The following is a 25,520-nucleotide window of genomic DNA, read 5'->3' as shown; positions in this document are numbered from 1 at the left end:
GAGGAACACACCCAGGCTCAGGTTCCTCCAGTCTGACGCAGTGTCACTCCCCCTCTGTGGGACGGACACACACACACACACACATACACATACACACACACACTAACACACACAGGCAGGGGAAGACTCTTAGTGCACTCGTGCTGTATTTTTACAGACCAGGCATACCGCATAGGAGCAGACAGATACTGTATACAGATGACACACACACTCACACACACACTCACGCTGACAGATGCACACACTGATGTACAGTACACGCCGAGATACACTCTTCCTCTTCTGAATTAGTGATGAAGAGCAGTGCAGCTGAATTATTCAGGAGAGTCAAAGAGAGAAAGTTGCTGAAACTAAACAAGGTTTTGGCCCAGAAAGACGCCGATGACTCTGCAGGGCCGGGAGGGCGAGGAGGGGCCAGGGTAGAGGTGAGCAACACGACGACATCAGTGATATTAAACTATCAAACTGCTGAAAAACTGAAACCTTATCTGTGTGTATGAACTCCTCAAAGATCAACCATCTTTAATTAGAAAACAGCGACCTAATACTGTCACAGGTCAGGAAAGGGCTGCTGATTGGCTGATCCTGGTGTGGGAATCTTTTTATTTTCTGCGACATTGATGACCTAAGAAGGAGTTTATATTTAAGCTGATGTGATTCCTCAGCATTCCTGATGTGAAAAGTTAATGTGGTTACCTTAATTTGCCTCTAGAGGTCACCAAAAAGTGATTTTGTATTTGCCAGAAGAAGAGTGATGGAGAAATTACAACCCTCTAGATTTTTTCTGACATCAGACTTTTTCATCAAGCAAGTTTAACTGCTTTTTTAGTTATGTTGAATTATTTTTTTCTTTTTTTTTAATTTGTTGATTTTTTTATTTTTTAAGTTTCATTAAATTTTATGTTAAGTTTGAAGTTTTGTGATTTCATATTTTTGTGTTTTTATTTTTTGCCCTAATTATCATTTTCTTTGTGTTTTTATATTTTCTGCATGTTATATTGATTTATGCATTTTCATTTTTAACATTTAATTTAATTTTTACTTTAAACTTAAAACCTTTTTTTCATCTTTATTTTTGTTAATTTTCTATCTTTATTTTTTGTTATTTATTATTTGAATTACTTTTGAATTTTAATTTTTATGTTACATAAAATAATTCTAAATTCGATTATTTTCTTTTGATTTTCTGCTCTACCTCATCTTTTTTTTGCTCGAAAAACTTTTTTTTTCTGTACTCTGTTTCATTTAACTTACTTTTTAAAAAACTTTATTAACTTATTGTTTTCAAATTATTGTATTTTTTTTAAGTTTTTAAAAAAATGCTCTTTTTATTTATTTATTTATTTTTTATTTTGTAATACTTACATTTTTTTTATATTTTTCAACATAATTTTTTTGTATTTTAAAAAATTGCTCTATTTATTGTGATTTTTTATTGTTTTTTTGATTGTGTAGTATCTAATTTTTTTTTTTTTAACATTTAAATTTAGTATTTAAAAAAATGCTCTATTTATTGTAACTTTTGATATTTTTTTTTGATTTTGTAATATTCAAATTTTTTGTATTTTTTTTAACATTTAATTTTTTGTATCTAAAAAAAATGCTCTATTTGAGTACAACTTTTGCATTTATTCGGCTCTGTGTTGTATTGTTTTTTATTTTCTCTTTGTAATTTTATTTCCTTTAGTTATCCTTTTTTACCATAAAATAAACCAATAAACCCAGTTTTTTGCCTCCTACCTCATGACAGTCCTGAAGAAACCTCTGAAGCTCCCACTGGTCGTTCAGTTTGTCCAGCCAGCGCTGAGCCAGCTCTCTGTTCTGGTTTCCCCTGAGAAGGAAAGAACAGGAAATGACCATCATCACTGTTATCAAAGGAAATAAATATACATACACGTGATACTTTTCAAAATCAAAAATCTTTACAGCATGAGCTTCCTGGTTGTTTTTTTACTTTACACATTTTATAAAGAAAAAATCAACACACACCCTGAACACTTATGGTGTCACTTGGGAAATTATGTGTGATGACATTTTTGTAGAAAACAACAAATTAGACCAGTTGTACCTGTTTTAAACCAGTTAATTAGCATAAAAGTGAAATGATTAATGACACAACGACAGTGTTAAAATAATGATGTTGCTCCGTACTCCTTCATTTGTTCCCCTGAGAGAAAATAAACGTCAGATGATTTAAATTATGTAAATTAAATCTAAAGCCCATATGGTTTTCCACATTACCACTGTTGGACAAACACACACACAGCACCCAGCCCCCCACCTCACACACACACACTTACACACACACACCACCTCAGCTATCACACAGATTTCACGGTGAGGAGTCAGCGTTGGCCTGAACACACAGAGGTCTCTGTTTTCTGTGTTTTGTTCCCTTTAAACTCGGCAGTGCTTCTGTTTTTGGCTCTTTAGTTCTTATTGTTCTTTTTATTCTCGTCACTTTGTCTCTGAACAGCTGCAGAACGTTTTAAAACCAGCGCAACGTACACGCGGGACAAAGTGTGGAGTGGCAGTTGGTCGTTTGTCTGAACAGAGCCAAAGTTAGCTCGATCTGATGTGAAGAGGAAAACTTAAACTGAAAAACACATAAAATAAAAACATCAGAGGAAGTTACAGGAAGCTTATTCTTTGCGTGTTTGTGGTACCTGTTAGCGAGCGTGTCGATGCGTTCCTTGATGCGCTCTGAGTAGATGTTACTCTGGCTGATCAGACTCTCTCCAGCCTCGATCACAGCTTTGATCCGGTGCAGGTTCAGCTCCATGGTGGTGGTGAAGTCCTTGTGTTTCTTTATTGCGGCTTCAACGGTTTCCACAGTGGTTGGAAGCTCCACATGAGCCAGGGCCGACTCCTGAAGATGGAGATGGAGAGAGAAGAGCGACAGGAAGAAGTCAAGAGGTCTGGACTTATAAAAATGTAAAGAGCTGCAAATAAATTATGAAAAAAACTTCAGAAAGTCTCTTCAGAGACTTTATGAGGACGTTATTGTGATGAGAAACAGCTCAACTGACGTTTTTAAGATCATTTTAATCCTAAAGAATGACGTGTGTTTTCTGCCATCTGAAGAAAAAGATTCAAGAGGAAAAATCAGCACAGTGAGGAAGATTTGAGTCTGTTTTACAGTAAGGCTGCAACTACCGATTACTTTAATGTCAACTAATCTTTTTTTTTTTTTTCAATTAGTCGATTAATCACGATTATTTTGTTTCAACCTAATTTGGCCTTTAAAATGTGCAGACCTTTAAAATTCAACCTGTGGATTGCCTTTTCACTGCATTTACTCAGTTAGGTTCTCACCTCTGATTGGTCAGCCCTGTGCCATGTTTGTTTGTTTCTCTTTATTTCATTCATGACTGCCGTGTTGTGTTTGTGTGGCTCAATCTGCTGAATCTGCTGACTGTCTTTAACAAAATGTGCATCTGTTGCTCCACTTTTTAACTTAGTATTCCCCAATACACAACATGATCGGCCCAACTCTACTTCAGTGGAGATCTACCAAAAGCTGCTTCTGGACAAGACGGTTATAGCGCCGACTTCACACCTGGCATGCTCACTACAGCATTCTCAGTCCCTCGGCGTTTCCGTGTAAACACAGTTTTTTTTACTGTGTTTGAGCGTTTTCAGATGAAACATCGTTGCATGAATGAGGCCTTAGTGACTTTGGGCTTGTTTTCTAATGTTTAGTTGCTCATTGGGGCTTGCTTAGCTCTCTGTATGATCCAGTGGCGGTGGTGAATAAGTGGTGGTCAGTCAAGGAGGGGAGGCTCATTTTTTTCCGGCCTACATCATAAGTTTGTTTATTTATATAAACGTAACTTCTACCCTCCGTGTCGGCTTGTTTGAAGGGAGAAGCTCCGCAGCTGTAGCTGCTTATTGGTGAAAAGAGAGAGAATCTTTAAACACAACGCTCGTCGTTTTTAAGAAAAGTAAACTCGATGGGGATCAAAACAGCCTCTGAATCAGTCCAGAACAACTGACTGTAAAACTCAGAAGATGCTCCTGTGGAGGTCTATACTTCAAGATCGCTGACTGGCTCATTTCACTGTCAATCAAAAAGGGATTCAGCCTCAGACAGATCATCCAATCATCATGCAGAAGCCCAGCGTCCAGGCCAGCCCACTGCCTCATAGACCCCCAGAGACGCTGAGCGTCCGATGGGCGGGACAAAGCCCAGCGTTTATCCAATGACCGCCCAGTTTCCACAGTGGAACAGCCTACTCTACGCTTCCCCGCTGAAGTCAGAAGACTCTCAGCGTCCGACTGTGTTAAAGCTCTGAGACGCTGCGGGGATGAATGAGAAGGAGGTGGAGCCAGTTACCTGTGATAGGAGCTGATTCTGAACAAAAGATGAAGGAATTCTAGCTCAGATTTTATCAATGAAATGTACACACTGTTGAAAGCTGAAAGAGAAGGAGACTCTCTAAATCAGGTTCCCATAAAAGTATCTGTTAACGTGGAGCCTCCTGCAGTGAACTTAAGTTACAGATGAGCATTACCCCCTGGTATTTAATTTCACCATGTAACAACAACAACAAAAACAATAATATGATGCGTCAACTATTAAAAATAATGTCGGTGAATTTTTTTTAGCTGACGAGTCAACTATGTCGACTAATCGTTGCAGCCCTATTTTACAGGCAGCTGGGAAAACAAAAACATTAGCTTAAAGAGGCCCTAAAAAAGTAGAACCGCTGCTTTTCCTTTAAACCTGGTGAAGCAGCTAAAAACGACAGTCGGTCTTGGTTTGTCTCACCTGGTTGTTGAGGAAGGACTCGGCCTGTTTGACGTCCCGCAGGAACAGGTGGAAAATGTGCGCCTGGACCAGAACCTCTCTCCTGCTCTCCCACATCTCCAGCAGCTTGTTCCAGCCCACGTCCAGCTTCTGGAGCCACTGCTGCAGGGCGGCCTGAGGGAGAGGAGCCTCCTCAGACTCCAGCAGCTCATTCATGGCCTGCAGACGCTCGTAGTCCTCTTCATAACTGCACCAGAAAACAACAGACACAGCTGTGATTACTCTCTGAGGTTTACTGAGACATCTTCTCATCTGAAGTCAGAAATCTTTGAGTCAATCACCGTCCGATCTCCTCCTTAAGGGCAGCGTGTTTGTTGATGAGTTTCTCGGCCTCCTCGAGATCGTTGGGCAGCTGATCTGAGGCTGCAGACGTCTGGGTCTGGACCAACCAGGTGAGGAATGAGTCCAGGTCCTAACGGGAAGGGGGAAGGGACAAGATTTTTATTATTTTGTTGGTGTTTTTTTTTTACATTTTTGGATCTTAAAGGCAATATCAGTGAACAGATGAGATAAGGGAGACAAACAAAGTCTCAAACCAGCGAGGCTCACTGCCGTCAGTTTCAAGGTTTGATTCGCTCTTTGCTTTTAAATGTCTGGGTCCTTCCAAGATGTGTTGGAGTTCATAAACTGCTTTAAGAGTTATTCATCGAGGTACTGCAGTGCTTGTTCCTCAAAGCAACTTTCATATTTCTGATTTTATTATTGAGGTTTTCTACTGTGCGCTCAGAAACACCACACACATTAACTCTGTTCAAGATCGCCACACTTTCTCTTTCTCTTTATTTACCTGATTGACTCACTGATAACAGATGTTTGTGTATTCTTGTAATAAAATCTCAATTTCTTCCTCTGAAAAATGTTTTCTTGATCTTATCTCAGTAACACTGTGACTATTTGCCAGGTTTATTACAGTTTATGAGTGGTAGACATGCTCAGTTTGAGTTTATTTCATGGGGTTTTCCAAGGGGTTCCCCTTAAATATGACATAATCTGCTAGGGATGTCCCGATATTACATTTTCACTTCTGATAGATACCGATACTGCAGCATTGAGAATTGGCCGATACCGATATTAATTCGATACGATATCAGCATTAAACATGCATACTTTTTTTACTTATTTTGTTGCATGTCTGTCATGTTAGAAAAGGCTTGATTAAGTGATATTATTCAAACAAAGAACAGTAGTCAGCAACAGTAGGTATGAGGAAAAACTGACCCATTTATTATTAACCAATGGGTAACAGAAACTGCTTATATCGGAGATTTTAGATGCATTCCAAAACGATACTGATACTTGTTTTTTTGCTGATATCGGACCAATATACGATATCAATATCGGACTGGGACACCTCTATAATCTGCACCTGTGTCTCTTTCATGGTGTAATTAGTTAACTCCACAATTATTTGCAGTCGTCCAACTAATGCTGCAGCCATAACACAACCTTAGGACTAATGGTCCCGTTTGTTTAATGGCTGAATGTGCATACTGGGCCAGAAGGTGAGCAGACTGTTTAGTGTTCCTCACAGCCCGGTGCACTGAGACATATCTGTTACGAGTAACTTTACAGATTTAAAGCTTCAATCAACATGTAACCCGAAGCAATAGGACAAATTTCCATCGTTGAACTCCCTCCTTTCATGGAGGATTCCTGAGATTGCGTGAGATGCAGAGTCAGCGTCCACTGACTACGTTCAGGAGTCGAACAGAGTGGATTTCTCCCTCCATACCTGTATGAAGCTCTGCAGTCTGCTGGCCACCATCAAGGAGTCCTCACAGCCCTGCAGCGTGCGTTTCAGCTCCTCCCACTCCACACTGATGCCATCAAACGGGACGAGCACCTCCATGGCCCGACTTGCATGGGCCGTGGCCAAATACTCAGCTTCTTCCTGCATAAAGTTCAAGTAAACACAGGTGAAGATACCCACAATCCTTCACAGTGTATTTTCCCATGGCTCCTGTGATACCTGTAGATGCAGCAGTTTGGGCTCCAGGACAGACAGAGCGCCCTCCATGGTGGAGAGGCGTCTCTGCAGAGCCAGGACTCCTCCCAAGTCACTGCCCATGTACTGAGTGGCGTCGATGGCTTTTCTCTTGTCCTGGATCTGGGACTTGATCTCAGCACACTCAAGCAGGTAGTTCTGAAGGCGCAACATCGAGTCCAGCTGATCTTTCTTCTGCTCCACCAGCTCCACGATGCTGTTCCACCTGGAGATGTAAACCAGAAAAGAAAGGATGAATGTTCAGCAACCTGAAAATATTGATTAAACAAGTTAAGAATGGAAAAAGTGATGTAAACACCGGCGCCGTGATGACGCAACCTCCTTGGGTCATGTGATGTTGTTGATTCTGTTTACCGGGTTTCAGCTCAGGCCTCACATATCGTCTCACAATATGTTCTCCTGATTCTGCTCCAACATGTCTCAATGCACACCCACCCAGCCAAGAATTACACACACACACACATGCACACATCCTTTGACCATAATGAGGTAATGGTGGAGTCACAGGAAGGCAGACAGAGCTCTCAGCGGGCAGAAACAAAGACTGCTCAGTGACTCTGACCTCAGAGCTGCAGAAGTCATCTTAAAGATGAAACTGGGGTAGGCACGTAGACATGGTCAAGACGATCTGCCGCAGCTCAAACCGAGCATCAGAATGGGGAAGAAAAGTGATTTAAGAGACTTTAAACGTGGTATGGTTGTTGGTCTGAGTATTTCAGAAACTGCTGATCTACTGGGATTTTAACCCACAACCATCTCTAGGGTTTACAGAGAATGGTCCCAAAAAGAGAAAATATCCAGTGAGCAGCAGTTCTGTGGGACAAAATGCCTTGTTGATGCCAGAGGTCAGAGGAGAATGGACAGACTGGTTGGAGCTGATAGAAAGGCAACAGTAACTCAAATAACCACTGGTTACAACCGAGGTCTGCAGAAGAGCATCTCTGAACACACAACACGTCCAACCTTGAGGCAGATGGGCTACAGCAGCAGAAGACCACACCGGGTGACCCTCCTGTCAGCTAAGAACAGGAAACTGAGGCTACAATTCACACAGCAACACCAAAACTGGACAATAGAAGATTGGAAAAACGTTGCCTGGTCTGATGAGTCTGGATTTCTGCTCCACATTCAGATGGTAGGGTCAGAATTTGGCCTCAACAACATGAAAGCATGGATCCATCCTGCCTTGTATCAACGGTTCAGGCTGCTGCTGCTGGTGTAATAGTGTGGGGGATATTTTCTTGGCTCACTTTGGGCCCCTTAGTACCAACTGAGCATGGTTTAAAGTCCACAGCCTACCTGAGTATTGTTGCTGACCATGTCCATCCCTTTATGAGCACAGTGTACCCATCTTCTGATGGCTACTTCCAGCAGGATAACGCTCCATGTCATAAAGCTGGAATCATCTCAGACTGCTTTCTTCAACATGACAATGAGTTCCCTGTACTCAAATGTCCTCCACAGTCCCCAGATCTCAATCCAATAGAGCACCTTTGGGATGTGGTGGAACGGGAGATTCTCATCATGGATGCTCAGTCGACAAATCTGCAGCAACTGTGTGATGCTATCATGTCAATATGGACCAAACTCTTTGAGGAATGTTTCCAGGACATTGTTTAATCTATGCCACCAAGGATTAAGGCAGTTCTGAAGGCAAAAGGGGGTCCAACCCAGTACCAGCAAGGTCTACCTGATAAAGTGGCCGGTGTTACAGTATACATATATATTTTTTAAAATATATGTGTTTTAATGTCATTGTTTCTTTTTTTCAGTTACATTTTGTTTTGTTTTCAATGCAAAATTTTATTTTCAGAGCCAAACATTAGTCACTGTTTTAGCTTCTTATTCTAACAGATGTTATATAAATATGATCCATTATAAGATGCAGAAGACATAGTTTGGAGCTGAATTTATTAATCATTGTTAGATATTTTCATTAGGCTTAAGTTAAATTTTTAAAAGTCAAACTTGGTGAGTAACCACGATGAGGAGAGACAGAGATGTTTATTTGAATGTTTGTTCTCGTTTCTGCTCTTGGCTGCCCACAATGTGACTGAGGTAGCCAACACAGATGGTCACCCTGAGAGCGACACGACGTGCCAAGGTCACAAGACTCATGGACACCCGGCCGTCATGGGCTCTGCTGCCAGACGTCACAGCGGCCGGTGAGTAAGAGTGGGACACGTATCAAGAGGTCCGGCCTGGGCAGACGTTAGCTTAAATCAACTCGTCAGACGAACACAAATCTCTCTTCACTGTCTTTTTTATTTTAAAGATTAATTTTAAAACCCCAGTCTCACTTCCATATTTATGTCTGATCATAATACAAAATTTAAAAATGAGATTATCAGCGCTAAAACTGTTTATTTCTTAATGCTACTTTCTAGATAGTCCCCACAGCGCCTGTAAATGCAGATTTTGTTGCCGTCACTGTTTCAGTACCTGGAGTTAAGGTGGTCCTGACATCCTCTGACCTCAGTCGAAGAAGGGTGACCTCCATCCAGGAGCTGCTGAACTATCTGGTTAACATCCAGGATCCGTCCCATGAGACTGTTCATCTCCTGGTCCAGACTCTCAAACCTGAAACACAGATTATTAAAAGTGATAAGACAGTGTGTAGAGTTCAGAAACTCTTCCTTCTCCTCTTCCTCTGGTTTTCTCACCTGTGTGCCACCACCTCCACGTCCTCCAGTCTCTCGGGGATCTCCATCTTGTTCAGCCACTGCTCCTTCTCATCGATCCACAGCTCACAGGCGTTGACTTCACTGAACATGCGGTAGACTGCGAGGGCGTCGTGGAGCCACTGCTGTCTCAGCACCGCCACTTCGATCACCTCGGTGTAAAGCTGCTCCACCTCCCCCATACGCACCTGGGACTCCTGCAGGTGAGACACGGCACAGAGACAGGAGTGGAGTTAGAACAAGTACACAAAGGGGAAAAGAGAAAAAAGATTTAAGACAAAGAAAGAAGAAAAATCTCCTTTCACCCACTTCCTGTTCTCTGTATTGCAGAGGCAGCGCCATCATGTGTTTGCGCAGTGCCACTACGTGCACGCGGTGTTTGTCGATGGCCTCGCTGACCCCTCTGTGCTTCTTCAGCAGTGACTGCGTGGAGTACTCATCGTGTCCAAAGTCTTCACTGGAGACCAGGCGGTAAGCGTCCTGCAGCCAAGCCACCAGGTCGTCCGTCTCAGTGGAGAACTGAAAAAAGGTCACCGCCTCCTGCAGGTGACCCAGACGCTGCGCCGCTTGGTCCTCCAGCCTCTTCCACTCGCTCTTCACGTCCATGATGTGCTCCTGGATCCCTGCCGTGCCAAAACACTTCTCACTCAGGATCTGCTTCCCTCGCTTCATGGTGTTCTGGAGGAAACAGTGGGATAAAGAGTTACCAGTGATTACATTTCCCATTAACACAAACGGTATGTGCAGATAACAGGCCAGAAGTTCATCCTGTTCTGTTTTGGTATGAAATAAATAAAACATGAAAGCAATTCTATGATGCAAAAACTATAGTCTGTATTCTCAAAGTTAGAAAGATGAACAGAGATTCAAACTGTTCAAAACTGCCGCCAGGGGGCGTTCTTTAGGTTGTACTCATTAAGCAACAGTTATCTCCCATTATCTTTGAAGGGAAAGACAGAGCGACCCCTGGTGAGGAGGAGAAACACGGGTACATATGATGTAATTTAATGCAAAATTAACAAACTCTGACCGCCGTAATCCAGCGCCCAGGTTAGAAAAGTTACAGGCGAATTTTTGAAGATAATTTACGTGTATTTGGAGTGGATCATTACTTTGTATGGTTCATTTTTTGGTCGTGGACACCAAACTGGTTTTGTCTTCAGTGATATTTTTACTGTTTTTGCTCCTGTGTTTGTCTGGAGATCCTACATGTAACCATGGCTGCATTGTTTACATGTGAAATCAGCTGTTAGCAGCCTGTAACATGTCAATGCTAAATGGTGCAAGGCCTGATGTTTCCCACAAGCTAAGGAGAAGGAGGTGAGGACAACGTGCTGGTTCTTAGGTGTGAGCTAAGAAGTGACGACATGGACCTGTCCTTCCATCCATCATTATTGGGAACGTAAGATCTATCTCCAATAAGATGGACAAGCTAGCCATGCTAACCCAGCAATAGAGGGAATACCAGAAGGCAGAGTAGCATCATGCTATTCACAGACATGGCTAACAGAGCTAACATCAGACACCAACGCCACATTGGAAGAGCTTCACCTGCTGTGAGCAGACAGGATCCAGGAGACAGAGACTGAACAGACTGCTGAAGAAGCTCAGTCCTGGACCCTGTGGAGGTGGAGACTGGTTGACTGGACAATGATGGACAAGCTGTCAGCATCTATTTTCTTATGGAGCTTTTTGCACTTTCTATACACTTTCTTACTTTTGTTTTCTTGATTGCTGCAGTGACTCCTGAATTTCCCCTCGGGGATAAATAAAGTATTTTCTTTTACTTTTCTTTTTCTATGTACGCACAAGTTTCTGACACAATTCGCCCAGGGGTTTCATCTGGCGTCATCAGGCCCAATAGTCCGGAAATTACGGTAGCAGGTTGTTCCCTTATAACACACAAATTAATGTGAAACACACACCTGCAGCAGTGACCGGTGAGCCAGCAGTTCTCCTGCCAGCGTCTTGTGTTTCTGAAGTAACCTCAACACACTGCTCAGGTCCTTCCCATAACCCTGAGCCCCCAGGATGGAGCTCTTCTCCCGGATCCAGGCCGCCGACTCCTCCAGCTCCTGAAAGACCACAGAGAGACAAACAGGACAACTTTAGATTTAAAGACACGTGTCTATTTGTAAAAGAAGAAAGCAGAAACAGGAAAAACAAACAAAAAGAGGCTGATCTGAGCCTGAAAGAAATAAAGTGTGACAGATTCGTTGAAACACACTTTCAAAAGTGAAGGAAATTAGGGAGACGGATCTAAAAGAGGGATTTGTTAACTGCTGATCTGTGGTCAAATGATAATTGTTTCTGGAATAAAAGGTTAAAATGAGGCTAACACCATTTCAACCTCGAAAAAAAAGTGTTTGGAGGATGTGGTGTAGCTGGGAGGGTGAGGTCCAGGAAACGCCACGCGAACAAGAGAGTGTCGTCAACTACTGCAGCCATACAGACACAGAGGTTAAGTAAAAACAATATTCTTACCAAAGGAGGATGAAAGTTCAGAGAAAACTTAAAGTGCTGTGTGTTACAGTAAAAGCATGAAAACAACAATAAAACAATAAAAACAACAATGAAAATTCAAATCTTTTGAAAATCTAAAACTAACAACTTTAACTCATCATCAGCTTTATCAGGTTGGCCGGTCTCACCTGAAAGAAAGCCCACAGCTGTCTCGACTCTTCAAGCTCAGAGCGTTTTTTAGCTGCCAGTTGTTTCAGCTCCTCCAGACACGACGACACGTGGTTGACGCGGTTACAGATCACCTGAGGGTCGCAGGGTTGGTAGCCTGGGGGACAAAAAAAGGTTTACAGTAAAAGCCTTGTCAAGATTCTTACACCTTTCCATCAAATCTTTGATATATGACGTCAAAATCTTTAACATAAAAATTACAGAGCATGTTTTTTATTTGCTCTCACCTTCAATCAAACTGATTGTCACAAATTCAACCGTGTTTTTCATGCAAGTTTGGAAAACAGACTCTACAATACCTCTAAAGTTTTGCACATTAGAGCTGAAGTGAACACAAAGAGGACTTCTAAGACTATTAGGACTGTTGTTAACCTTCGATAGTGGTGAATTTGAGAGCAGCAGTGTTGAGGATCTCCACCCTCTCTGCCTGCACGGTTATGTCCGCTTCCTGCAGGCTGTGTTTCTGCAGCAGGTCGTCCACCTCCAGAAGATGCTTCCCAAAGTCTTTTGACAGCAGCTGCACCTGAGATCAAGTGAGAGGATGACAGGGAGAGTGAGTTTTAATGTACAGGACTCATTTTTAGGATGCTCGCCCCAAAGGAAGAGGGCACCTTCTGGCAAGAGCCAGAAAACTGTTGTTTTTCGTCAGTTTCTTTCTGAATACTAAGTTGCTTATTAGACCCCCTGAACATGCTTGAAAACTCACCAAAATTGGCACACACATAATGAGCGCCAAAAATGTCGATATGATACCAACCATGACCCCCAACTTCCTATAATATGCTCTCTAGTGCCACCTTAGCACTCAAAAACATGCCAAAATGGCTCTAACGGTGGTAGGAATGTCGTAGAGAGGTGAATCCAACATTTTCTCATTGGGACGCACCAAAAGGTAGGGGGCACCCAGCTCTATCTTGCACAGGAAGCCAGCAAATTGCCTTTCAAAATAAGATATCCCTGCATTTTTACCCTTTCTGCAAAAATTATCTCCTCCGAAACCATAAAAAGTAACGGCTTGGAATTGGCTTACATGAGAGACTAGACCCTGCTTTACAAAAGTTGTGCGGGACTTAGATGTTTCAGACCTGGTTTTCAAATGGCGAGCCCTCAAAGTCGGGGTACTCCAAAGAAACCCTCTCAGCACCTCCATTAAAAATGAATAGGATTAAAGTTTGAGCTCCAGACAGGCTGCCCATTTGGTCCTCTAGACATAAAAGTAAAAGTCTTACAACTTTTAAAATAACATGGTTGGATTCCTCACAAAATTTCCGACAAGAATATCATTTTTTGCACAGATTTGGGTAAAATTGTGGCCTCTGTGAGGAGTTGTTTCCAAAATTTTTGTGAAGAAATTTCACCCTTCCCTCTGCAGCAGTTCCGTGATGATGTCACACACTGATTAGGAGTTCCGTGCAGCTGGTCATGTGACTCAGCAGAGGATATAATACATGGTATCAACTGTTACTGCACTAAGAGGGCCAGAAAGGGATGAAACCCTGGTGGTGGAGGTAAATTCTTCACAGTCAAGGCGGGCATGAGGGACCGGCGAGAGGGCGAGGACCTTTAATCAGGGTCCTCGCCTCAAGAGCTAGAACACTATTGTTCCTGCTCCTGTCTTATTTTTCCATCCGGTCTTTCAGCTCTAATTTGACTCCCTACACGTGCTCAAAAACTCACCAAAATAGGCACATACCTCAGGATCGGCAAAAAATTTGATGTGATATCTAACTGGATCCCCAGTAACCCATAATTTGCTTTGTAGTGCCACCTAGGCTCACTAAAATGCATCTAGTTTCCAGTAGGAATGTCGTACAGAGATCAAACTAACATCAAAATGTTTGTCTCTTTGAGATGCACAAAATCATGCACAGACACCCTTGACCAATCTCCAAGAGGAAGCCGGCAATTTGCCTTTCAAAATAATGTTTCATCACATTTCTCACAGTTTTTCAAAAAATATCTCCTCCGAAACCATAAGTGGTATCAGCTTGAAAATCGCTCAAATGACAGCCTGGACCCTGCTTTACAAAAGTTCTTAAGGATTTTGTTGTTTCTCAAACGGTTTTTGAATGGCGAGCCCTGAAAGTCGTTAAACTCATAAGCAGCCCTCTCAGCTCCCTGTATCAGAATGAATACGAACAGAGGAAACAGCACCACGCAGGCTGCCACATTAGGGCCTCTAGACCCAAAAGTAAAAGTCGTACAGCTTTAGAAATGACAAAAATTGAGTCCTGACAAAAATTCCTACAAAAATATCACATTTCTGCAGTGATTTGGGTTAAATTGTGTCATCTATGAGGAGTTGTTTGCAAAACTTTTGTGAATTTCACTCCCTCTGCAGCAGTTGCTGATACTGTCACACACTCATTAGGAGCTCAGTGCAGCTGGTCATGTGACTCACTTAAGGAGGGAAATGCTGTTTTTCACACACACACACACACACACACATTACAAACTTGCAGTTATATTTTGAACTCATCCCTCTTGGTATCTCCAGGTACCTGTGTGTCCTCCATCCAGTCGATCATGTAAACCATGTCCTGGAAAGTCTTCTGCAGAGCCAGGTTCTTCTCCAGCCGGGTCCTCCTCCCAGCCACCAGCTCCTTCAGCAGACTCCACTGACCCAGGATGTTCTCCTTTCGTGCCAGGATGCGCCGTATGTCGTAGTATCCCTCGGACTCCATCTCTGCGCTCAGTTCCACCACCACGCCTATTCGCTCTTCATATGATGCAATGTCGGCCTCGATAGCCTCATGTTTCTTCATCGCTGCCTCAACTGCTGGAAGGTCGTACCCAAAGTTATCCTGAAAGAAGTAAAAAACAGAATGTTCAGCTCAGTCAAACAAAGAATAATTAACAGCTTCTCATTTCGTCAAAGTGTAGTGATAAACTTCAATGCAGGTTAACTTTGTCACTCCCCGTGCCTACCTGTGACACCAGTCTCTGGTTCTCATTGAGCCACGCTTGTCTCATGGTGGTTTTGTGGTCGAAGCACTGAGCCAGCAGCTCCAGCTTCTCCTGACGAATCAGCTCCTTACGCAGAGCCACGCCCCGCTCATGTTCTGCCTTCTCCAGCCGCTCCCAGGCCTGGGTAAGAAAATCACAATCAAAAGTCATTTTTTTAAAGTGAAATAAAGGAAAAGAAAAAACAGAAGAACAGACTTCTTCACAACCTACGCCATCACGAAGACTGACAGGCATTTTAGCAACAAAGTTCAGCTTTTATCTTTCTTCATTCAGATGAGATTCTTTAGACTACAAGTTAAAACTGTAGGCAGCATAAAAATGTCTGGTAGTTCAGTGGACGGTTGTCAGAAATGCTGAGTCATTATTTACTGAGTCTTGACCGTAGACTGTGTAAATACAGAAACGCAACCGTTACCGGTGTTTTGGAGTTATCTGTGACCGTGCTACCTTAACAGGGTCACAATTTACACTGAAACACAAGCGCTGTCTGTGGCTGCTAGTTATTAAAAATGAGACCTCTGTTAACCAGGTTTGACTGCAAATAGGAAAAACTGACTGCTGAAACTCTGGATCCAGTTTTATTTTGTGGAACTTAATGAAAAGCTGGTTTGGAGCCGAGGCTACGACCATAAAAACGGACTTTTATGGCATCAAAAACATGTTAACAGCCTGGTTCAAAAGACGGTTTGGGTCTGAAACGCCGATTTCGCAATCATTACACAATGCATGGTGGTGAGTTTTTTTTCTAGCTCAGGGGTTTAGATGTTATTTGGATCGTTTGACTGTCCAATCAGAGGCACAGCTCAGGTCACGTGACTATTGGGTGCCCTGTAGCTGTTAGAAAGGAAGCCCCAAGCCGGGGTCATATCAAATGGCTTCATCTCACAGCATCAGGAACAGATGAGTGACGTAGCAGATACTACATCCATGTTTTATACAGTCCATTGTTATGACCAAATACAGCACTCAGGACTCAATTTGGAGGGTAAATAATATGTTTAACAGAAACAGATTTCATATTTATAGTTAAACTATGTTAATTACCAATCCTAAAAGACTAAATCTTAATTATTCTGAGAGATTTGGTGCAGCTCAGTGTCTGGACGTAGTTTTCTGGGTCCTTTTTTTATGACCCAGGTCTCAGACCCAACAGTCTTTATGCTCGTCTTTGGTTTTGGAGGGTTTCTGGTTTATTGACCAAGGTTTAGGTATTAAATATTTCAGTCTGAACGTAACCACAGATGATTAAGTCATAAACATAGAGTGGCTTGTGCTTAAACTGCTCCTTGGTGTACACAGTGGCATAGACTATTTATAAAGTGGATAGCTGGCTTTGCCATTTACCACTGTACAGTTTTGAAGCCAAAATTCCCCCATCACAGGCGCAGCAATTGGTTGCCAAAGTCTGTGCAGTAGAAATTGTGAGGGAGAATCTGAGTAAGTTTTTTCTTTTAAAAGTCTAATCTCTTCTTGACTCTACCTCCTGACATATTTTACAATCCCAGACAAAATACACAAGAACAGCAGCTGTCAATCATCGTTAAACGTGACGTAAAACCTTGTTTTTAACCTCTTATAACTAATGAAAACAAAACTTTTCAGAAAAAAAGAGGACCTGAATGCAAGACAGCCAAATGATATCTTCAAATCACCACAACAATCGGACGTCAGAAACATTTCTACCAGGTGTATTAATTTTTTAAAGTTTGACCACAGCCCATCTGGAATGACTGGGGAGATGGAGTTTTTGACTTATACTGCAGCCAGCCACCAGGGGGAGCAGTTTTTGTGGAGACCTCACTTCATCCATCCACTCACTGATTTCTAACAAAGCTTGGAGTTGTTTACCGTCCATCAAAGTGATTTTCTTTAGGTAAAATTGTATTTTTGTGGTGGTGAAACAAACCATTGTTGGGGATAAAAGCAACTTTGGAAATTAAGTTGAGATGTAGGATATCCAGGGACTGAAATGTTCTTATTTTCTTCAGTAAACAGTGAAAAAGCAATTATAAACTAGAAAACACATCTGGTGGTTGTCTGACCTTGTTGATGTCTGAGATGAGTTTCCCTTCATGAGGCACGTAGGGTTTCTGGTTGTTGGCTCTGAGTTTGCTTTGGATAGTGAAGAGAAGCACTTCGAGATTGCCCTTCTCCTGAAACCTGAGCAGGAAAAAAACACATTTTATGATAAGTTATGCTGTTTTACGACAGGTCAACCAACTGAATACACTCTCCGGGGTGTGTAAGACTAAAACATGGAGATCAAGCTTTATCATGCTCTAAAACGTACTTGATGGGCTTCTCGATGGTGCAGTAGGTTGTGAAGGCTTGTAGCTGCTGCTGGACTCCCGTCAGAGAGTTGGCAAACTTCTGGTTGCTGATGACCGCGATGGTCTTTTCGATCCAGTCCAACAAGTCTGACGCCAGAGCTTCGTAGCGGTTGACGACCTTCTCTGCTTCAATACAACTGTCAAGCACCTAAGTCAGAGAGATGGTAGAAGAACAGGAAGTGACGAACAAACAATGAGAGCTGGAGATATTTTAGGAGCTGGGATGTTTCTGGACGTGTGCTTACCTTGCCAACCCTCTTGCCCTCCACAATAAGAGCCTTCATTTTGGAGAAGTAGTGGTAGTAGGAGACCACATAGGTGATGATGGACTTTTCATCTGGGTTTTCTGTGTTCACATCTACACAGCAAGGTGGCAAGACACAGATGGCACAGGGTTTATATTGATTCAGCTCAAAAAGGAGTGTATTAACTGATATCAAAAGAGGCATAATCACCTTCAGGGTCCAGGAGTTTGGTGAGGCCCAGGTGCTGCTCAGCGATGTTGAAGGCTTGCTGGAGGTTGTGGGTTGCATTGGACCGCGTTAGCTTGTGGAACTCTATCAGGTCAGGTCTGGAAGGTAAAAACGATCACGTTATGCTTGCAATTCTTAAAACCTGCAACCAGGAAGAAACCCATCAGGGTGTGTTAAGAATCTACCCACCTGTGTCTGTGAATGAGGGCGTTGAAGGCGAGTCCGTCTCTCCAGCAGGTGGTGAAATTCTGGATGTTGACCTCAGGATATCTGGAGCACAGAGAAATCTCTTTAACTGATTTTTAGGGAGCTTAATGAACCTGATTTGGTTTGTTACACAGGTGTAGTTAGTGTTTTTGACGCGACTGCTCACCCTGCCGTCTTCATCTGGCACCAGAGCAGCAGGGCATCCTTGGCAGAACGAGTTTCTCGGTTGTCCTCCGTTGCTATTTTGATCACCTGGATCTAAACAAGAACAGCAGAAAGAAACAGTTCAGTTCTACAGTTAAACTCCTGTAGGAGAGTAATCCTCTTTAAGCAAAATACTGTCATGATTTAAGCATATATCCCTCTGATTACAGATGACTGGGTCCGATGCAACCTGGAATAAGATTATCCAGAGGATCTATTCCTCCTCCATGTGTCTTAGACACACTGTCATTCAGTTTGAAGTTGTGCATCGCCTGGTCAGAAGAGAAACTGGGTAAAATTAGGGCTATAAAAAAATCTAATTGCATTTTTTGGACCAATTTTGTGATTGTGATTTAGCATGCAATTTTGTTTGGGGGGATATTTATATTCTGCATTGTTCACTAAACAGGAGCACTAAGTCATTCTATGGTATGTCCAACATGACAAAGGATACTGTCATCATAAACATTTCTTTCCTGCAATTTTTAATTAAAAAAGAAATAGGAACACTGTGAAATTTTACTGACCACCAGATGTCAATAGGAGTAACAAACCATACAGAACAAAGTGAACAAGGGTTATTGTGGAAGGAGTTCAGGGCGAAAAATCAGAATTTAATCTCAGAATTCTTACTTTTTTTCTCCCAGAACAAACTGTAGGAAAAAAAAAGAACTTTTTTTAAAATAAAATTTTCAGTGGCCCTAACCCTTTTCTGTCAGGTATGGCTCTGCAAGCCACAGTCAGTATTGCAGATCTCTGTAGCTCACAGGTTTTTGCCAAAAAAAAACCCCAGCAGATTGACTTCTCCATGTTGTGAGGACTAACCAGTACAATTTACTGTATTTCCTCCAGGTCTGTGGACATGAAACTTTGTTTTTTTTAATTGCAGCCTTTGGAATTTGAAAATTGCATAATACCATATTGCAATTTGATTAATTGTTCATCCCTAGCTAAAATTAAGACTGAGCTGGACCCAACATGTGACCGGCATTAGCAGGCTCCTGCTACATTGTCACATATGTTCTGGCCTTGCCCTAAAATTCATCTTTTCAAGCCCTCTCCACTAGTTCTGCTGTTTGGAGTCCTTCCCAGGAATGCTATCTGAAGTAGCTATCAAGCTAACATGATAGCTTTTTGTTTTCTTTTGGCCAGAGGGCTAAATCTATCAAAATGGAAAGACTCGATACTCCAGGACATGGTCGATAGATAAGGGAGGTCATGTGTCTTGTCCACCTAGAAAAGATTAGATACACCATTAGAGGTTGTACCAAGACATTTTTTGAAACTTGGCAACCGTTTATGTTGAAAACATGGCAGCCACCAGCATGACTCTGTGAGCCCTTTTTATGTTTCCCCTTTTTTTTTAATATAATTCTTTTATTATTAATCTATTGTATGAATATATATGTGCACGTGTGTGATTAAGAGTTTGTAAGGTATAAAGGTGTGTATACATATTATACATCTTCTTTTAACCCTTTTATTCCCCTTTATTTATTTTTTGATTGTCTGGCTGAATGTTGTTGACGCTGTGTTTGGGGAGGGGGGAATAGGACAGGGTAGTTTTTTTTGACGCCGACTGTCCTATGCGTTTTTTTGTTGTTTATGTTGTTCTCTCTGTGATAACACATGAAAAAAAGAAAGTAATTACAAAGAGACAGAGGGAGCAAAATGATCTTAGGATTTTATTTAACGCCTGACTGTTGGTGACACTGACAGCCATTCAACTGATCACATCACGTTGACACTGATCTAAGCGAACTGGGGACTTAACACCCTGGAATCAGCTGCTGCTGGTGAAATCAGGCCACAGTAATGTGCACAGACACATAAACACACAATGTCTGTGCATGAACATGTAGTAAATGGGTGTATTTCTCTTTTTGCTGATGACAAACTGATAAAAAAAGAAGAACCAATGATGCAAGTATTGAAAATAACAGCTTGATAATTTCCGTGCTGTTCTCTAAAAACTAAGACTGATTTCTGTCTGACCGTCCATTCTCTCCCTCCTCTCCCCTATTCCTCTTGCTCTGCCTGTGTTCTGTTACTGCAGTGGTGTGGCCCTACCTGCTGACTGGACAAAGCAAACTCTTTCAGGACAGGGAAAAGCAGGAAAGGAGGATGTAAGGGTGAGCAAGGAAAAGACGACAGGAAGCCGTTCTTTTCATCGTACAGATAAATATATTCAGACTCAACTGTGTATCAGTTTAAAACATTTCTAAATGAAACCATCTTGATAAATCTGAAGCTGATGTTATTTTCGTTGCATTGATGTTTATCATGTGCTCTGCAGCAGACAGGGACTGGATGCAATCTGCCAATCCCTACAGGACCTGGACACCTCCAGGACCCTGAGGCGTGCTGCAGGGATTGTGATGACCCCTTTCACCCTGGATTCAGACTCTCTGAGACCCTCCCCCTCAGGCAGGAGGCTGCTGTATGGACTCACGCCTTCCCCTCTGCTCGTCTAATGAGTGACGCCCACCTGACACAGACTCTTAAACTCTGAATTACCACCACAGTAAAATACAGATTATAATCCAGACTGCTGTGCTACATTAACGTTAAAAATTGTATTTTAAACCTCAAACACTACTTCTTATTACATGTTGGCCTTTTGGTTGTGTTCCCTTGGTGTCTTTTCAGACTTTTTTTTAGTCTTATTCGTACTCTCTCCATATGTAGTCACATTTTTAGACATAGCAAAGAGAATTACCCACAATTCATTGCAATGTAACCTTAAACAGGCAGGGCATTCAAATCAAAATGGGAGAAGAAAGGAGGGTTTGTCGTATCTGAGGGAGAACCGATAAAAAATATGGAGGTATCATTGGAAATGCCTCATTTTTTCAGCATTTCCCCAACCTGCCGGAGACAATGTGGACATTTAAACGTGTTTAATTTGTGACATTTTGTGCCTTTAGAAAGTGAGACCTTGATTTTTTATCTTGTGCCGAAAGATCTGCCAAAAAAGATGAATATTTACTGAACATACTGACGGTTGCAGGTAAAAAGGCTGTAACAAAGAAGTAGCTGCACCAGGAGAGCCCTTCTTTAAAAACATGGCTGGACATCCCAATAGATATTTACAAAACTGAAAAGATGACAGCATGTGTCAATCAGAACTTGGAGCTATTTAATTCAAGCTGAGAAAACTGGGTTAACTACATGAAGCCTCGCAGGCTTCTTTTTTTTAATATTTTTGATTTAAAAGCAAGATCTTTCCCCTCCTTTGTTTCCTTTGTTTTATCTATTGTTCTTGTGTCCTTTAGAATATTAGTTTATAAGTATACACCCGACAGAGGTTATTTCAGTACAAATGGACAATGAGAGCTTATATCACACCAGTAAAATTAAATAAATATCATAAAAACATCCTAGATTTTTTGCACCAAATGTCTGGAAGACAAAGGGACACTGTTTCACTGTGTTTGGCAATGTCGTGAAATCAATATTTTTTGGGAGAAGGTAAAAAGAGAAATAGAGAGGATTATTCTGAAACCTGTTGCTATGGATCCAGCACTTTTTATTTGGAGTTTATGCTCTTAAATAATACTTTTACAAAAATGGATTGGGTGATTATAGATATATGTCTCCTAAATAGACCAAAAATATGAATAGACCAAACATTAAACACTAGATTGGACGAATGACTGCAACACTTCCTTTAGAAAGAGTGACATTTATAAGGAAGGGGGAACAGGAGTAGATATGTCAGATATTAAAGACGAATGAGTTTTTTTTATGAAACTGAAAGTTAACTCTGAGAACTTTCAAATGTCTGAACTCATTCTGTTGTTTTCTGTCATTTTCTGTTTTTTTATTTCATATGGACAGTAATTTGAGCGAAATATGGTACTTAGTCTGAGAAGTAGTTTGTTGAATGTTTTGTGGTGTCTTTTCTATTGTGGCACCTGTGTTTGTATTGTGATATAAAAATACGTAAAACTCAATAAATATACTGTTTAAAAAATACGTTTCTGAGTGTTTGTTACATACGGTGGCTGAGACCCGCCACCGATGCAAACAAAAGTACCTGCAAACAATAAAGAAATACTGCAAACAAAAATAAAAACCGCTGCAAACAATAAAGAGACGCTGCAAATAAAAAAAGCTCTGTTACAAATAAAAAGAAGAAACGCCACTGCAAATAAAACAAACACCAGTGTTAAATGTCACTGTGTGTGCTTTCTACTGTGTTGTTTGGTTAGGCCTAGTATTCTCACTTACTTTCTCTTTCATTAAACAATTTCCACTCCACTATTGTTGTTTCTTTGCCAACTTCTCCGTCTTCTTCTTCTTCGTCTGTTTTCAGGAAACGCCGGTAAGTTGGCAAATATAGTCCCCGGTAATCCACTTGTGTTGCAGCGTGCCTTTTTAATTTGCAGCGTTAACTTTTGAATTTGCTGCGGTGTTTCTTTTATTTGCTTTAATTTGCTTTTTTTTTATTTGTAACAGCGCTTTTTTAAATTTGCAGTGTTTTTTTTTTTGTTTGCAGCGTCTCTTTATTGTTTGCAGCGGTTTTCATTTTTGTTTGCAGCGTCTCTTTGTTGTTTGAAGCGGGTTTTATTTTTGTTTGCAGTATTTCTTTATTGTTTGCAGGTACTTTTGTTTGTATCGGTGGCGGGTCTCGGCCACAGTAGTTACAAGTGTCAATAAAAAGTAAAAAAAAAAAACAGGCAGGATAAATGAAAGCAAAACACTTAATTAAATTTAAAAAAGAGTTGGTAAACAAAATTTGTGGAAATCCAAACCAATGTTGACGCTTTAAAAATAAAAGTCTGCTTCTCTTCAAGAATAAATGTATAAAACAGCCTTAATCCACCTAAATCTGAATCTTTACACATACCTATGTGTGTATGTGCAGTTTATTAAATGCATAAAGATTTTTTATATTCCTTCCAATTTTGTATTCAAGCTGTATTGACTTAAAGGAGTGTATTGGTAAAAAAAACAATTATTTAAAAAAAAGGTGAATAACAAATCTAAATGCTGCTCAGGTGAGCTACAGGATGACATGCAGGTTATTTGAGAATCAGCAAATTACTGTCACACTCCTGATTGCACCAGTTCCAGCTCTTGCAGCCTTATACACTCAATGCTTATTAAGTCCATGAGGGCTCAGGGTTCAGGAAGGACACTGAGATTCAGTCTTAGAGTTTTGGACTTATTAGATAAGTCTTCAGCCATCTGCACCTGTGTTTTCTCTTAAGTTGTCACAGTTGTTTCACACAAGCCAGTCCTCTTTGCTTTACTCAAACTTATTTCACAGTTGCTCTGTCACACAGAAACACACACACACACACACACTTTAACGCCAACTTTCTGCACTGCCCTCCATTCTCAGCACATGCAAAATTGAAGAGGCCATCAACTGCTGGCTCATGAGAGTACGCTCACAGCTAATGGCAGCTGTGTAGTCAGCTAACAGCACTAAATCACACGCTGAGGAAGGCGAAGGCAGACACAAACACACCAGAAAAAGTCAAGATTACTAAAGATAACTAAACTAACACTCAGATTTAAAGATGAAACCTGACATTTTGGAGATCTAGGACAAAAAATAGCAGTTTGTGCTGTGCTTAATTTCCTAATTACAGGAAAAGCACGCTAAAAAAATCAGATCTAGATCCTGATCCCTGCTGCTTAATGTGCTTTGTTGCAGGTAGTAAGGCCTAGCATGACAAAAATGTGTCCCAGGAGAAAGAGCCACCAGTCGGCTGTGCATCGTAAATGTTACAGAAAGGTCTGGATAATGCTAAAACAGCAGTTTGTGCTGAAGCCACACTGTGGCACTGAAGCGTAATAAAGCGGAGCCGTCGGCTTCTGCTGTACTTACATGGCAGGAACTGATCCTGTATCACTGCTGCTCAGGCCTGACGCGTGTGTGTGTGTGTGTGTGTGAGTTAGTGTGAGTGTGTGTGTGAGAAAGATGTCAGTTTATGAAAGTGTGTGTTAGACTAACAGAGTGTGCAAGTAAGAGATTGAGCGCAGTGAGGGTTGTGTGTGTGAGTGTGTGTGCATCCTGGAAGGGGACTGCTACCTCTCAGCTCCTGTGACATTCAGGCTTCAGCCACCAAACACTGCAGTCGCTGTCGCACACTGATGATGCAGCATCTGTGACAGCCACCCCCAAACACAACCAGCGGCTGCTCGTCAGCCTTAAAGGAAGCTGAGGCTGTGCAGCATCCTGCTCCAGCCAGGACCGCGAAAACATACGCTAGCACGGCGTTTGAGCTTCGGTGTCACACAGGAGGAAACAAATCCTTGAAAGTCAGCCAGTGAGGTAGCTCAATGTCAGGGATTTTCATGTAGGAGCGGTAGCACACAGCTATGACCAGGCAAAAAATTATCATCACTGTGAATTATGCTCTCAATCCTCTCCTATACACCTGTTCCATGAAGTAGATGTGCACACACAGCCTTATTTTTAGAGTCTGTCTTTCCATGACAAACTTAAAGGTAGAGACTGCAGGATCTTCCTTAAAAAATAGACTGTTAACTGTGTGTCGGTATCTATGTCTGCCTCAAACCCTTTCCTCTGCCTGGATGTTGATGTTTTGGTTGTATCGGGACGTTTCTGAGCGAAGAGTAAGCGTGGTTACCTCAGCAAATCACAAAACACTCAGCACGTGAGTGACTTTCACGTTGATTAGCAAGTGGGAGAAGCTAACCCTAGAGGCTACGATAGCAGACGTAGCATGTAGGAAGAAAAACACCAAAGTGAAACAAAGGCCAAACGAATAAAGCTTTTTCCTAAATGAGGGTGAGGCTTGGCTCGACTGTCTCTCACTTTCAGGCACAACTAAGAGTGACGTGAGCTAGCTTTCTGCTAACCAGGTATGTGTCAAATACAGGCGATTAGCTTGTGCTAACATGCCAAGTCAGGTGTACAGCTCTTGAGTCTCTTCTACATACAAACATGATGCTACAGATGGTTGCTGGGCCAGTGAGCGTATTCACGTAGTTACAGTCAGAGGCTGTGGGTGTGTGCTGCTGCTGGCACTGAGCCAAGGAGGAGGAGCTTGGTTTGAATATTTGGTTTATGAACAAGTAGCAAAAATTTCTGCAGACCCTACCTTTAACCTCAAAAACTGAACATTGAAGTGATTCCCCCTGCTCTTACCCTGTTTCCTGCTCTATCCACTG

At 41.7% G+C, this 25,520-nt stretch overlaps 1 protein-coding gene across 3 annotated transcripts in view; it reads right to left on the bottom strand.

The window, feature by feature from the left end:
- Positions 1 to 25,520, bottom strand: part of sptbn4b (spectrin, beta, non-erythrocytic 4b) — a 91,802-nt gene that overhangs the window by 48,332 nt on the left and 17,950 nt on the right. For all 3 annotated transcript variants that reach the window (XM_074680411.1, XM_074680413.1, XM_074680412.1), the window contains exons 5-24: positions 18,331 to 18,422; positions 18,147 to 18,227; positions 17,940 to 18,055; positions 17,730 to 17,842; positions 17,445 to 17,632; positions 17,197 to 17,314; positions 15,116 to 15,274; positions 14,689 to 14,991; positions 12,560 to 12,710; positions 12,148 to 12,284; positions 11,422 to 11,571; positions 9,806 to 10,174; positions 9,479 to 9,693; positions 9,258 to 9,395; positions 6,780 to 7,020; positions 6,543 to 6,701; positions 5,092 to 5,222; positions 4,772 to 4,997; positions 2,667 to 2,869; positions 1,741 to 1,831 (exon numbers count right to left, since the gene is read on the bottom strand). In XM_074680411.1, the coding sequence (XP_074536512.1) occupies positions 1,741 to 1,831; positions 2,667 to 2,869; positions 4,772 to 4,997; positions 5,092 to 5,222; positions 6,543 to 6,701; positions 6,780 to 7,020; positions 9,258 to 9,395; positions 9,479 to 9,693; positions 9,806 to 10,174; positions 11,422 to 11,571; positions 12,148 to 12,284; positions 12,560 to 12,710; positions 14,689 to 14,991; positions 15,116 to 15,274; positions 17,197 to 17,314; positions 17,445 to 17,632; positions 17,730 to 17,842; positions 17,940 to 18,055; positions 18,147 to 18,227; positions 18,331 to 18,422 (3,381 nt within the window). The remainder of the gene's footprint in view (positions 1 to 1,740; positions 1,832 to 2,666; positions 2,870 to 4,771; positions 4,998 to 5,091; positions 5,223 to 6,542; positions 6,702 to 6,779; positions 7,021 to 9,257; positions 9,396 to 9,478; positions 9,694 to 9,805; positions 10,175 to 11,421; positions 11,572 to 12,147; positions 12,285 to 12,559; positions 12,711 to 14,688; positions 14,992 to 15,115; positions 15,275 to 17,196; positions 17,315 to 17,444; positions 17,633 to 17,729; positions 17,843 to 17,939; positions 18,056 to 18,146; positions 18,228 to 18,330; positions 18,423 to 25,520) is intronic.

The sequence above is a fragment of the Halichoeres trimaculatus genome, unplaced genomic scaffold (assembly GCF_033239565.1).
Source record: "Halichoeres trimaculatus isolate MK-OKI-2021-1 unplaced genomic scaffold, fHalTri1.1 fHalTri1_scaffold_9, whole genome shotgun sequence".
Taxonomy (NCBI): Eukaryota; Metazoa; Chordata; class Actinopteri; order Labriformes; family Labridae; genus Halichoeres; species Halichoeres trimaculatus.
The sequence above is the reverse complement of the archived record's forward strand: the minus strand, read 5'-3'. Positions and strand labels throughout refer to the sequence as shown.